The sequence below is a fragment of the Cupressus sempervirens genome, chromosome 2 (assembly GCF_028749045.1).
Source record: "Cupressus sempervirens isolate cs-2001-9-10 chromosome 2, ASM2874904v1, whole genome shotgun sequence".
Classification (NCBI taxonomy): domain Eukaryota; kingdom Viridiplantae; phylum Streptophyta; class Pinopsida; order Cupressales; family Cupressaceae; genus Cupressus; species Cupressus sempervirens.
In genome coordinates this window covers 458147925-458162685 of record NC_143119.1, presented here as the reverse complement: position 1 = coordinate 458162685, position 14761 = coordinate 458147925, and the positions used below count along the sequence as shown (strand labels likewise).

The window sequence follows — 14761 nt, the reverse complement described above, 5'->3', positions numbered from 1 at the left end:
CAACATAACATTAATCTTCATCCAAGCATACAAAAAAAAAAAACTCTTCCATTTCTTTTATAGTGTTCTCACAAGAGCTCAATCCTTCGTTTTCTCAATGTGGGATAAAACATAACTCCTTTTATGTACCTTATGTCTCCAATGTGTTATAAAAATAAAGGGAACTCTTTTAATTTAAATATTTCCCACAAACTATAGTCTATGCATTAATAAAGTTAAATATTTAAATTTAACTTTATAAAATGGCTTTACCAATGCATAACAAATCTTATCAATGATAAATAAGTCTTCCTGTCGATTTTAAACAATTACCATCGACATACCACTGTGACTGAATGTCCGGCCATGTCCAAGATGACTTACTATAAATAGTAAGTATGCCCGAAGTTGCCTCAGAACCCCTCAGAAAGACCTGCAACTGAAACTGTCTAGGCCAAATGGCCTCTAAGCCCCTTTAATGTCCTAGTTAGCCTACGGGACTGTGGGGAAATAGGCTAACGACAACATCATGCTATGAATGCTAGAAAGGGGACATTACATTTAGTACATTCAGATTCAAGTTTTAGCATGTTAGTTGTTAGTTGTTAGTAATAAAATTAGAAACTATAGCAAATCATTATCAATCTTCCATAAAAGTATGAGGTACATATCACACAAAACATGGAATAAATTTTGATGCCTTGAATCATACATACTCCATGGGTTCATAACAAGTTCATGTTGACATGATATAGTTTTCAGCCATTCAGCTATAAGGAAATCAGAGAACATTCAAGCATATTGCTGGTACAAATTCTTTTGAAATACTCTCAGAAAAACAGCAAGTATAAATTCTGATTTTTAATTATAGTTGACTTCAATAGGATCTTGACACACAATAGTAATATGATGTATTATGCATCATCATACTAGACTGATATACCGCTATATAAAAACATGAAAATACTAAAAGATAGGAGGTATGGTCACTCCAAGACAGCTGGTATATCACCCTAGTACAATCATGACACCAGATTGTTGTTATGATGCAAGGTACAGATTCAAACTTAGCAGTTGAAGTTTTATAGTTGTTTTCAATAGTTTTTTCAGTCAAATATGCAAGATGTCTTGACAACCAGTAGCTATTAGTCCTCACAACCATGATACAGTTGTTATGCCACAAAAAAGAGATCATAAAACGAAACAATATTCATCTCTTTGCTATGATACAACTCCATCCTGGTTATCAAAACGAACAGCCACAAGATCCTATGGCAACTAACAGATTTGATTCAATTTTTAGTTTTTAGTTTTTAGTTTTCAGTTTCAGATTGGTGTAGTGAGGTGTGTTTATTTCAGCAATGTTTTTCAGTTTTTTAGTTTGATAGTTTTCTAAAATTTTGAGAAGGTTTAGTTTTCTAAATGCTGATGATAACTCTGTGCCCAATGAATTTGCAATAGACAGCTGGTCTATTACTGTTTAGTAGGCAAACACCCTTGAGAGGTCGCCAAAAATGTTACAAATTTAACATACCTCCTAAATTGTTACGTTGCTTGCTTACCTTCATACTAAGCTAGGTGTTTTAAGTTGCTAAGCATACATATTATAGAATGTAATAGAAGCAAAAATTATAGTACAAAAATCAGTAAACAAGAAAAATTGATCACTTTCGAGATACAAGTACTAGAATAGTACATTTTATTGAAATATTCGAAACTATTTTGATAAGGTACAAAGTGTTCAAATTTTACATAGTACTTAAATACAATGCATTCAAATACCACACAAGCATTCTCAGCTCCTAACATAATATCGGAATAAACACACTACATAAACAGAAAAGTACTAATAAGATAAAGGGAAAGGCCTCCATTGCCTGAATGGAAGAATCGTTGTTCTGAATGTTGAAGGTTTGAGTTCGCATCTTCATCTAGGAACAACCCTGCAAAAATGAAAGAAGAGGAGGGTCAGTTCATACGAACTGAGCAATGGAAATCTTTTCAATTATCTCTATACTACTATTCCTGCAACATGGTTATTCAGATAACTATATTAAAAGATATGAAGGCAAGAGAGATATCTGAAAGCAAAACAGGTTTTTTTATGCTAATGGGTTTGTTTCATGTGCAGATATAGGTATGAAATTTAAGGTTATTACAACATCTTACATAAATTACATGCATGAAGCCTTTCGATTGAATCATGTAGAGGCCAAGTTTGAAGGAATGAGGAGATTATAAAAGGGACACATAAATTACAAGCATGAAACCTTTTGGTCAAATCATGTAGAGGCGAAGACTAATCACGAGAAGACTGTTGAGGGGGCATACGTAAATTACAAGTATGGGACCTTCTAGTTGAACCATAGCAAAAGGTTGAAGACACGAGGAGATTGTCAAAGGGACATACATATGTTACAGGTACGAAACCTTTCATTCAAATCATGGAGGGCATATGGAATTCTTAGTCTACAAGCTAAAGAAATTGGATTTTTACAAGTATACAGTGAGCGATAAGTTTCCAAGCATGAACAACAGAGAATTTAACATTCAGAAATAGCGTAGAAAAAACATTGAATGCTACAACCAAGCTCACATTAGTAAAAGTATAATAGCAGGCAGATTTTTAGTATTCTAGAAAAACAATTTCTTGCTGTGGAACCTTGCCACAATACAAATAATCTTTTATGAAATGCAGATTTAAGGACAGTTACAGCAACCATCAGTAGCCATATCCCATATACAGCTAGCAAAATGATGGCATTTATCATTAACATTATGAAATGGAGTCTGACATATATAACAGCAAAAGAAATGGAGAAGATGCTACAAGTAAGTGGTGATTTCTAGTATAAAGAACAACAGTATATATCTTTTTTAATCATAATGCTTAGCTACAGTAGCCACAATATTAAGAACATAAACATTCATATCCAAATTTTCACAATAAAACCATGAGAGGTGAAAGAATGGCAATAATACCAATCATAGCACATGAACATAAAGAAGATTTCATAAATTTCATAAAACTGAGTAAAAACTGAATAACTTTCAGGAAAGAATATCATAAAATGGAGGTATTACAGCAATAAGCATTCATCTATAGTAATTTACAAATTGATATAACAGTAAAAGTAAAGAACTCACGGCTGTAATCAAAAGAAATGGCGTCCAAATCAGCAAGAAGAAGAGACAGCTAGCAAATACCAATAAATCCCACAACATGGAATCTAAATCTCAATAAATCCGTCCATGAAATAGCTCGTGCCATCAACAGCATAACAAGAACTCTCATGATTTCACCAGTAAATACTTGTATTATATAGCAGTCACAGTAAGAAGAGTCGCCAGAAGTATCCAAACATGGCGTCCATAACCAAGGGGCAATTATCTCACGGCATTATGTCTCAACCCAGAAACCCGTGAACAGAATGAAAGAGCCATAAATCACTAAAGAAACTCATAGCATCAGCCACAGTCTGAACAATGTGAAACGTCCAGTATTACGGGCATTATACCAATGAAACTCAGGCTAGTAGAGAGGAGAAGACCCAACAAGAATAGAGTCTAACAGAGTCGACCATGAAAGAAGCAACCATACAAATCATAGAGAAAAGCAAGAAACATGGTGTTCAACATAGCAAGAATGGAGTCCAAACTTCATAAATCCGTAGCCAAAGGAAGAAGAAATATGGCGTCCACGACTAGCAAAAGCCAACAAGGAAAAGCACGGCACCCAACTGCTATGGCATCCAACAAAGCCATACAATGAAGAAAACCCGAAGAACTCTCACAGATTCAACAGCAAAAATGGAACCGGTTTACAACAAGGATGGTGTCCAAAAGCCATAAGAAGGAGACAAAATCACAACATCCGTCGATGAAAGAAGCACACAGTAGAACGCCAGGCGTCCAAACCAAAAAAATATCCAACAAAAGCATGGCATCCAGGAAGAAAACAACAAAAAGTCGCAGGAGAAGCTCATGGCGGCTAGGGTTTTCAAAACCCTCTTTCCCTTCATTTGCATGAGAGACCAAATGATTAAAATTAAACAAGTTTGTGCCCTTTTTGCCTTTGGTCGATTTAAACCTATTTGATGTAATTTCAGGTGCATGCCAAAGCTTTTTGTGTTAAAGCTATAAAACACTTTATAAACTTTATACATATTAAATGAAGTCTATTTTTATCATTTAATATATATATAAAGTTTATAAAAAATGGTTTATTATATTCCCTTTCTCCCATGTTCATTAACATTAATGTTTTTAAAATTAATAAATAAATAACGTTAATTAAAAAAATATTAATATTAATAAATATAATAAAAAGAAGAATATTGTTTAAATATTGTAAAATTAATATATCAAATGGCTATAATTATAAAGCGTTTGTTATTATTAATTAATAATTAAAAAGGGAGTTAACGTGAGTTTCAAAATCTTAATGCCTAAACGCAAGGGGAGAAGTTCAATGTCTATTTTCAAACTCACAAGTTGAACTCTAGACTGGGGAGTAAAACAAGGATCTATTTTTGGAGGCTAAGGGTGGTTTGAGTTTCCCATGCAGTGATGGAGCACTTTACTGCTATTTTTGGCGATTTATGGAGCAATTAAGGCTAGTTTTGCATGCAATTCGTTATGGGAGCCTGTTTTTATGCATACTTTGCATATTTTTGAGGAGTTTTACATGCTATATTTTTGGGCTGATTATGAAATCCGAGTTAGGGTTTTATGCATGATTTTGAGGAGCTAGAGGCAGTTTTTCAGTTATCTATCAGTTGGATAGGTGGTTGAGAGCAATTTTCAGGGGCTTCTTCATAGTTTGTGTCATTTTTGACTTATTTTTTCTAGGCATGATCTTGAAATCTGAATTAGGGTTATGAGCTCTATTTATTGAACATTCACCTTGTTATGAGGGATCTTTCAGATTCAGATTTTTGCGCATTGCAGATTTTGAGTTAATTGTAAGAGCAATTTTGTAGTAGAGGTTTTTTAGCATTAGTTAAATAAATTCAGTGGTTCCTTCTCATTGATTCTCGTGCAATATTGTGGATTCTTTACTTTTATGTTGTGTTTGTCTTTCATTTAAGTTATATTCCTTATTGCAGATTTGAATCTTGATATGTGTAATTACAGGTCTTTGTTTGTGTCCTTGGATAGGATCAGTTTTGTAGTTGTGTGTTTGTCTAAGTATTATGAATCAATTGTGTTGCAGAATCTATGTTGATTTGATTAAAACTACATTCAAAATCATCGGTGTATCACCTTACTTAGGTTAGTATTCATTATTTGTCATTCACTTCTCATCCCTTATCTCGCATATAGTTTAGGTTTTAGGTGATCACTATTTAGGAGCCGACCAAGCTTCCGGAGATTCATCTCTCATTTTAGGACAACCCACCACTCGAGAGAGTTTCCATGTTTTAATAGGATAGCTAGATTTTGCATCTTGCTATAGGCGCAATCTTGATTGCCAACAAGTTGTTATGGTCAATAGGTCATGAGCCTGTAAAGAATTGTATATATCATTAGGCATAGACACACATATCTGGTGGGGAACAAGACTGCATTTTGTCTGATATTGATAAGAAAGGAAAGGTAACAAGTTCTGAGCAAATGACAACTTAGCTAGTAGCTTATCTAATATAATATCCCAACCACAGTTGTAGTGGAGGTTTGTGTACATGTGCATGCCACAACTTATGGTCATCTACTAGACTTTGAAACCAACCAACATATAAAGGTAGGTTTGCAGGAGTGATTATTTTTAGGGAAATTTGTGAGAGTTGGGAGGTCTTATTACAGCCTTCAATAGACTTCAATTCATCCTTGACAACCCTGTGCTCAAGGTGCAAACTTCCTTTTTGTCTCATATTTGCATAACTCTCATGTTATTAAAATATCAAGTTATAATGACTAAATTTTTTAACGCACCATGTCAGTACTTGTTAATTCCAAACTGAGATAAGAAATGCATGAAATGTTTCGGTAAGAAGTTTTGGCATTGTCAGCTGACTGGATGATTCCGGCGGTGTTTCTGTAGCCGACGGAATGATGTCCGGCGGTGTTTTTGTATTCTGTAGCCGATGGGGTAATGTCCGGCGGTGTTTCTGTATTCTGTAGCCGACGGGATGATGTCCGGCGGTGTTTCTGTATTCTGTAGCCGACGTTGTCGGTAAATAGTTTGTAGGGGATAGAATATTTGTGGCCGACGGACTCCTTCGGGAAGGTTCGGCGGTAGTATTTATATCCCGTCTGGGATCATTGTAAATCATCATTGATGTACTATTGCGAATATAATTCTGTTGTTCGTGTTCTATTGTCTGTATGCGTTGATTTCTTTACCAATACGGTAAACATTTGGCCAAAAAAAAAAAAAAAAAACAACGACAGATTCAAGTTGTTCGGAATGAGTAACAGATGATGCCAAAGGGAAGGGGAAGCAGCAGTGGTTACAAGAAAGAGTCTGGAATTGGTAGAAAATGGCAAAAACAGTGCATTCCGTGCATTTTTATGTGGGTTCCGGAGTGTTAATTTGGTCTTGGCGGCGAGGGGCGCTTCCCCTCGACCCCGCCGCCGGCGTTGCCCCCTGGACCCCCAGTCGTTGCGGATATCAATTGTGGAAGTCTGACCAGTTGAGAAGAGTTGAAGTTGTTGCAGGCATCGACTTCCTGTGTACTAGAGGCAATGGGAGCAGGTGTTGGCTGTGAGGCTGTCTTGGTGGATGCGTAGAGAGCTCGGGAGGAGCTAATCATCCAGTTGGAGGCAATGCAGCGACACTTGACTCAGGGTACCATGGAATTGAAAACAGAGAAAGCAGCACAGGTGGCGATCAAGGTCAGCTTGAAGAGACAGTATGGTGTTAGCAGAGGCTACAGATGTAACGGGATGAATGTAGAAGTGATGTGGCAGTGTTGTTGATTTGTCTCAGATATTTTGTAATTGTCGTCCGGAGACGACTTTTCTTTTTGGGGGGGATGGTGTCAGCCGACTGGATGGTTCCGACGGTGTTTCTGTAGCCGACAGAATGATGTCCGGCGGTGTTTTTGTATTCTGTAGCCGACGGGGTGATCTCCGGCGGTGTTTCTGTATTCTGTAGCCGACGGGATGATGTCCGGCGGTGTTTTTGTATTCTGTAGCTGACGTTGTCGGTAAATAGTTTGTAGCGGATAGAATATTTGTGGCCGACGGACTCCTTCGGGAAGGTTCGGCGGTAGTATTTATATCCCGTCTGGGATCATTGTAAATCATCATTGATCTACTATTGCGAATATAATTTTGCTATTCGTGTTCTATTGTCTGTATGCGTTGATTTCTTTACCAGTACAGTAAAGAGGCATCACTTTGAGTCTATGAGCAATGAGCATATCCTTCATTTTGATTTAGATGTATTATCGAACTATTAGGTTGCAAGTGATAGGAAATTGTAGAGAGACACTAATTACAAGGCTAGTTTAATGGTTGTCCATAACCAAATATATTTGTAGGTTGGGTTAGTTTAATCCTAGAATTGTTGGCATTTTTAAGAAACTCAAACTTCAGCTATCACAATTGTATCAGAGCAGCAAACCTATTGCCTAGTGGGTGATAATTTTGAATGCATCAATATAACAGGGAAAGAGTTTGGAGACACCCACCAATACCAAAAGGTAAGACAATATCAAAGATTGTTGGAGTTCATTCAATATCTAAGAGGGCTGCGAATTAGGATGAGGAAGCATATAGAGAAGTGAGGGAAACATTGAGAGCCCTCAGGAAAGGACATAACCATGTTGTTGATGTGTTGCAGTAACTTACGAAGGCAATACAATAGTCGTATACCGGGCTAAGGAGACCCAAAGTCATCACAGTGAGGGTGGTAGTGCATTTGGAACACCAAAGGGTACTAGTGCCTATGTTTGCTGAGAATAATGAGGAAGTTGAGATTGGCAATACAAGTGCAATAGTTGCTATTCCTGATGATGTCATGGCTATGCACGCTAAATGGGATTTATTTCCTGATAATGTCAAGGCTTATTTAGCCTTATTCATTATATGGGATAGTGAAGGGAGATGGTAAGAGCTTGACATGAAAGAACGCCAAGAATCCCAATAGGGATCTGAAGCATGCTATGAACAAAATTACCTTACCAATATGTGATAGTGGCGGGGAAACTACAACCAAGGCCTGAATACATTAGTGTAACACTAGTATTGGAGTGCATCGAAACAGATGGGACACTGGAACTAGTTTCCAAGACACGAGGAAAACAAACCTCATTTTCGAGACAACAGGGGAAGGACCAGGGGACGGCAGCAAGGGGAGGACAGGCAAGGAGGGGTGTTGTATAGTATACATATAGAGCTTGAAATGCTAGTTATGAAATGATGTGTCAATAGAACATACCAATTAAAATACTCAAACATAGAAAAATTACAACATGAACTAGAACCATTGAACATTCACATTGTAATATATTACATACCCAATAGTAACATTCAAAAATCAAAATTCAAATAGAAATCCCAGTACACATCCTAGAGGTGACATGGTTGTGGAATGGCAGAGGTGGGGGTAATTGGGTACTCAAGTACTTGGTGTGGGAGCGGGTACTTCAAGGTTTGAGAAGGGTGCAAGTCCCTGTGTTACACTAGAATACATAAGGTGGATACATTTCTCACATTGAAACCCATGACTAAAGTTCAAGCATGTTTTCTACTATGCATTTGGACAGGCCAGCTTATGATTAGCAGCATCATGGTCTTGTCATTAAAGATTATGGTCTTGTCATGGAATTGGTGTCTAGAATCCATATTTATTTTCCAAAATTAGCTTCAGGTATAATGAGAAAATGTAATTGATAGTTTCCAGCCACAAGGTTCAGCATGAGACATAATTAAGGGAAGCCGTTGTAATTACCAGCAAGAGCTGCAGCAATTGAGGATCTGAGAGTGCTTGGAAACAGTTCCATTTCAGCATTAGACATTTTCTGGGCTTCCAGCATCCCTGGCGTTGGTTTCTCAAGTTCATTCTAGGCGGCTACTTCATTATTGAATTTCTAGCAAGCTACGTGTGAAAAAACAGATTCCATTATTATATGTTAAATGGTATTTCGAGTAGATAGTTGCAAATAACTTTCACTGCAATTATTTAGATTTGCAAATTTAAAAAATTCAAGTTTATACAGATGTTGGTCAAGTGTTTGACAAAAATGTTTGGTGTGATGCCTTGAACATCATCATCATTTGATGAAACAATGTCTATGCTCTTTGATCAACAATTTTAGACTTTATATATTTACCAGTATGTTTTTTTATGACAGCAAGATGAAGTAATGTTTTTTTATGACAGCAAGATGAAGTAATATTTTTTTAGTTAAGCATGACAAGTGTTTGACGAAATGCACGACACAAAAGTGAAGACCTTGAAACAAAGTTGCAAAATATATTATATTAGTTTAGTGTGAACCAATTGGGGTTCTTACATAAATCTATACACATCTGTGAACTAAAAATAGGAGTTGAATTCAGAACACCACATTATCATACATATACTAAACAAACTATGAATCTATTACAAATTCAAAAATGATATCAATTTGTCAAACATAAATGTCATGCTATATTTCCTCGTTTAATATTAAAATAATACAGTGAGTGATCCATGTTATGTGATTACAATCATGATCATCATCAATGAAAATTAGATGCTATAGATAAATTAAAACAACTGCATACACTCACACAAGTCAGCTTGGTTTAAGTCTACATTTCACAACTTTGTTGCCCTTGTACTCATTTTGTTTGTGAATAGGAAGGTGTGAGTTGAAATGCATATGAATTAGCTGCTATGTTGTACTTGCTGCCAATCATTTATATTTCATTGGGTGGATGAAGTATGTTCTCCATTATTCATTAGATGAAATGGAACTAACAACCTATTGAGGCAAAGTGAGAAAGTTGTAGTGATAAAATCATAATACAAACTTCAAGCTGTTGAGAATAATAATTTTTCAAAATAATAATAATAAAAAGTTCAATCTTTGAGAATGATAAAACTTGTTGATTCCGAGTATAAAAGTGTGCGTTAATAAATTGTTGAAAATGGATTATTATCAAAATATATACAAATTTTAGATATTGCTAGATAAAATATAAGTATGATTTCAGGAATATTATAACTTGTTCCATTCTTCTCTTCTAGGCCTCTGTGTGCCTTTCTTTGTTTATTATTTTTGGCCCAGAACTGATTTGCTAATATAATCAAGTTGAAAATGTCTTTTGTTTCCAGTTATGTATTTGATGGAATAGATGAAGGATCTTTGAATGGAGCTTTGGAACGTGCTTTTCTCTGTTACAATGAAAGTAAGTTAAGATATTAATCAAATTCTGCATTTATGGTTTTCAAACAAATGAATTAAATCAAGGAAACGTGAAATGTCAAGAAGTTGCAATGGGCATCAATGTTACAATGAAAGTAAGTTGAGATATATCCAGATTCTGTACTTATTCTTTCGAAACAACTTAATTAAATTAATTCAGTGCGAAACGTCAAGAAAGTATTTACAACGAATCCATTTGTTATTTTGCAGAGCCAGAGTTGTGGACAGAACTTGTTTCAAGGATTATGAAGATAGACAACAGTTGGAATAAATCAGCCGGGGAATACGTTCAACTATATAACTCGATAAGAGCAAGATGTTAGTCCATGCTGATTTACTTTGTATGGGATGCACCATTTATGTCAAGCAAATATGTTTTTGCAAAATTCTATGCATGGACGACTGATTGTGAAATACACATTGTTTATATATTGAGGGAAGTAATACATTTTGTGTTCAAGGCGGTTTAGACCATGGTTTTTGGAAAACAATCCCATGGGAGCATATGGGGGTGTTCTGTAAAATTTATTTTGTTCTCGTTTCTTAACAAATAGTGGTGCCTTGGACATCTATATGGATGAGTTTCAGTGGATATCTATTATTGTTCCTGACATGTTTGAACAAAGGAAAGTGATGTTGTTTGTGGAATGTTTCAACTGAGAATTTCAAAAAGGTTTTTTAATGTGCTAAAACCCACTACTCTCCATCATGTAATCAAGATGGCACTTGATATATCAATACCATATGAGCAATTTGTTCAATGCTTTGATATTGAATTCTTAATCAGCGAGGTTTGTTAAATTGTGCTTTTGTTGTGTGGTTCGAGTTGACCTCTAAATGTCCAAATACTAAATTGTGTTTTTGTTAAATTGTTTTCTATAGTTCAATAGCTAAAAGGGAATTGCTATTTTTTTAAATGAAGAGTTTCCTTCACTTTGTCAAAGGTGTGTAAATTGAGTCATTCTTCCGAATGCAGCTAGCTTCAAATAAAAAGAAGTCGGTTTTAGTTGTTAAAGACAAACATGATGATATCTCAAGTCATCTGTAATTTCCACCGCAATGGGAACGTTCATAGCAAAGGAGTCGAATTTGGATTCTTCACAGAGAGCTTTAAATACTCCAAAATAATGAAGCATTGGAATCGATTAATAGAGTAGAGCCGGCTAAAACTTTTTAACTGGGCTCGCAGGATGGTCTTGAGGTGGGAAAGATGTCCTTTGTTAATTCAAATGTATCACCGCACAATTTGATGCTTGAAGTGGTCATGGATAGTGCCAAATCCTAGAGAGATACATGCCATGAGATGGATGATCCTAAAAAGACACTTTTCCGTTGGGAAATTTGAATGTTAAATGTTACTTAAACGAGGTGATTGTTTTTTCTCTCAAGTTTTCACTAGTACCTCTAGGTCACAGTTTGGTCTTTTGATCAATGAGGAATGCCAAGAATGTGGAGTCGGATGGCAATCTAATTTAAAACACTAAAAATCTAGAGACAAAATGGAGGTGGCCTATTGGGGCCCAAAAAAATGCTAGAGCCGATTAGATCCAAACAGTCTACTAATTGTTTGTAAATTATAATCCTTTAAGGGTGTTGAATCAGCCAAATAAGTAGTTGATCCTTCAAAATTCTAGGAAAGATCACAAATCTTCGTCAAAGTTCAGATGGTGCCAACTTCTTTGGCGTTAATTCATTTGGTCTATTTGGACAGCTCACACCTTTGTGAGATCTTAAATGTAGCCGTCATCTTACCATTCTCTTCACTAGTAAGAATGACAATGCACTTTGGATTCACCTTAATAGTTTTGGGTAATGGCTAACCAGCCATGGATGCCCACGGTCCATCATAATCGTCATCCCCCATGCCTCACTCATCGGTCATGCTCTTAAATTATCGAGCATCCAGCCGTCTACATTATCGCCGCTAGTCTTTTCATCCGCCAATGCTAAGGCATAGTCTTAGGTTTTTACAACATTTCTTATATATTTTATGGGACTTGGCTATCCTCCATACAAATTGTACACTCGACCAATTTTTTTTTTTTTTTTAGATTGCAGGAATCAGGTGCAGCACGGCCTTCCTTATAAACTGCAGTGCGCCGAGTAAACTTTTTAACGTGACCGGTAGCGTTGGTGCGACACGCCCACCGGTACCACGGGGACAGGGGAGACTAGAACCCGTGACCAACCCCTTGCAACAGAGAAGATTTAGCGAACCGAGCGAGGGCCCCGCCCTACACTCGACCAATTTTCAAAAAATCAAAAAATATAGATTTTTTTTTTAAACTTCAGCATTTGATCTTCATGGTCTGCATAGTTTGTAGTCGAAAACAACAAAAAAATTGGAAAAAAATGATTGAATCTAGAAAAGAAAAAAATTGACTTTGTTTTGTCTTTAGTGCATTTTGAATGGAGATTAGCTTGTCCCTATTTTATGTGTAGTCGATTTCAGCACGGCTGTTGTGACAGGCATATTAGATATTGGATATGTTACTACTAAATAATAAATTAATAGATTCTAAGAAATAAAATTTTAGTTATTTAGTAACATTAAATATCAAAAAATTAATAATAATTAATACTATTTTATGTTTAATATTTTTTATTTAATCATTTTTTTATAATATATATTATAGTATAATTTTATTTTATTTTATTGAATGAGTAAATATTAGTTTCATGTATAATTCTACATAATTATAAAACAGAATATTAATTAGATAATAAGATTTTCATTTAATTTAGTTAAAAATAAAAATGTGCATATATTTATAGCAGTAAAACTTTAAAAAATAAATACATGGACAAATATATTAGTACTTATATTTATTTATTAGATACATTTAATATAGATTTTTTTTTTTTAATAGGTAAACGAGCAATGGTCATGATAATTGATTATTAATAAAATAAATACTTACAATAGTGTTCCATTATTCAAATGGGCATTGGTAGGAAAAAACAGTGAAAGAAAACCTCTAGTCTAGCCCAAGACCATGGTTTCATATTATTACAACGTAAAAGGGGCATACCCCAGTCAAAATATTCATGTCTCATATATTGTAAAGATCAAATTTACATACAATTCTTTGAGCGTAAAACTTTTTTGAAGCATTACAAACTTTCTTAACGAAGTTCCATCACATTCTTTACGTTCTTGCATAGTTGCCATGTACGGGCTTTCCTGTCTAACCATCTTGCCAATCAAATTGGTTAATCATAAAACTTGCAAAATTTCTTAAACTATGGAACTATTAAAATCTACATTTATATTTAAAACACTCATCTTAAATACCATAGCTCTACACTATATCAAGAATTATCTAAAATTCTCTCCTAAACGTATCAAAATATATAAAACAAATAAACCTACCCTAAACAAAACAGTAAGGCAAAGAAGAAATTTCCTTTGTAAGCCTCCAATGGAAATTCAAACTTGAAATAAAATTACCATTCACTACAATTCCGCTATTAAGAGTCATTTGAAAGGAAGAGACAATCAAACCAAACCACCTATCTACATAATATCAAAATCTATCCTATTTCGGAGGAATGCCAAGCGGCATAGAGCATCCTGCTACCACCCAATCTTGCTTTCGATAATCAGGGCATCAAAATTAGGCCCCTATGTTGTTACATAACATCCTTTAGATTTGCCCACCCGGAGGAATTTTATGAAATCTAAGGATCTATTCTTTCATGTTGTAATAGCTCAACGAATTCTTCAGCAACCAAGTATAAAAAGTAAACCCTCACCGATATCACTTATCCATTAGTCAAACAATTATTCATCATGTTAAATAGGTCGAAGCAATACTATTAATTAAATCAAATAACACCCTAGATGAGCTCAAACACATTAAGAAAAACATGATGAAATCCTACTAAAGAACATACATCACTTCTGTACTTATTGCTTGCGGTCACGATGATAATTCTTTCTAACTTGCCCTTAATATAGAACATTGAAACACAGAATCAACCTATGGTGCAAATATCCTTTTTACCTATCTCAATAAATTGAGAAATTAAAAGACCCAAACCATTTTGCAAGCATAGAGCACTATATCTGTCTTAAGGACCAAATAAAAAGAAAATTGTTGACAACCACTATAAATCCCTAATAATCTAATATAATTATAGATCTTGTCATAATTAGAGCATAACAGCCCTAGAAATCAGAAGATATGAATAAAAATATCTAAAATACCATAAACCTCGCGGGCATCCAAATCCAAATCACTTCAAATGAGCAATAAGATAAACCAAATTTCTTGTATTCAACATAATATATATACATACTATTAAAAGAGTTCATTTCTCCATTCGTCTACATCTATAAGCTACTAAAATCTAAGATCCAGAGTTCATACAGTAAAATGACATAACATATTGATCATTACATATACCCAACATATAAA

The 14761-nt window shown here is 35.0% G+C and overlaps 1 protein-coding gene across 5 annotated transcripts in view; it reads left to right on the top strand.

The window, feature by feature from the left end:
• LOC149573029 (uncharacterized) overlaps positions 1 to 11101 on the top strand; it is a 390937-nt gene extending 379836 nt beyond the window's left edge. For all 5 annotated transcript variants that reach the window (XR_016360008.1, XM_089814177.1, XM_089814175.1 and 2 more), the window contains 2 exons: positions 10250 to 10323; positions 10551 to 11101. Coding sequence is in view for 4 of the 5 variants with exons in the window: in XM_089814177.1 (XP_089670303.1) it covers positions 10250 to 10323; positions 10551 to 10663 (187 nt within the window). In the remaining variant the exon portion in view is untranslated. The remainder of the gene's footprint in view (positions 1 to 10249; positions 10324 to 10550) is intronic.
• Positions 11102 to 14761: the final 3660 nt, after the last annotated feature.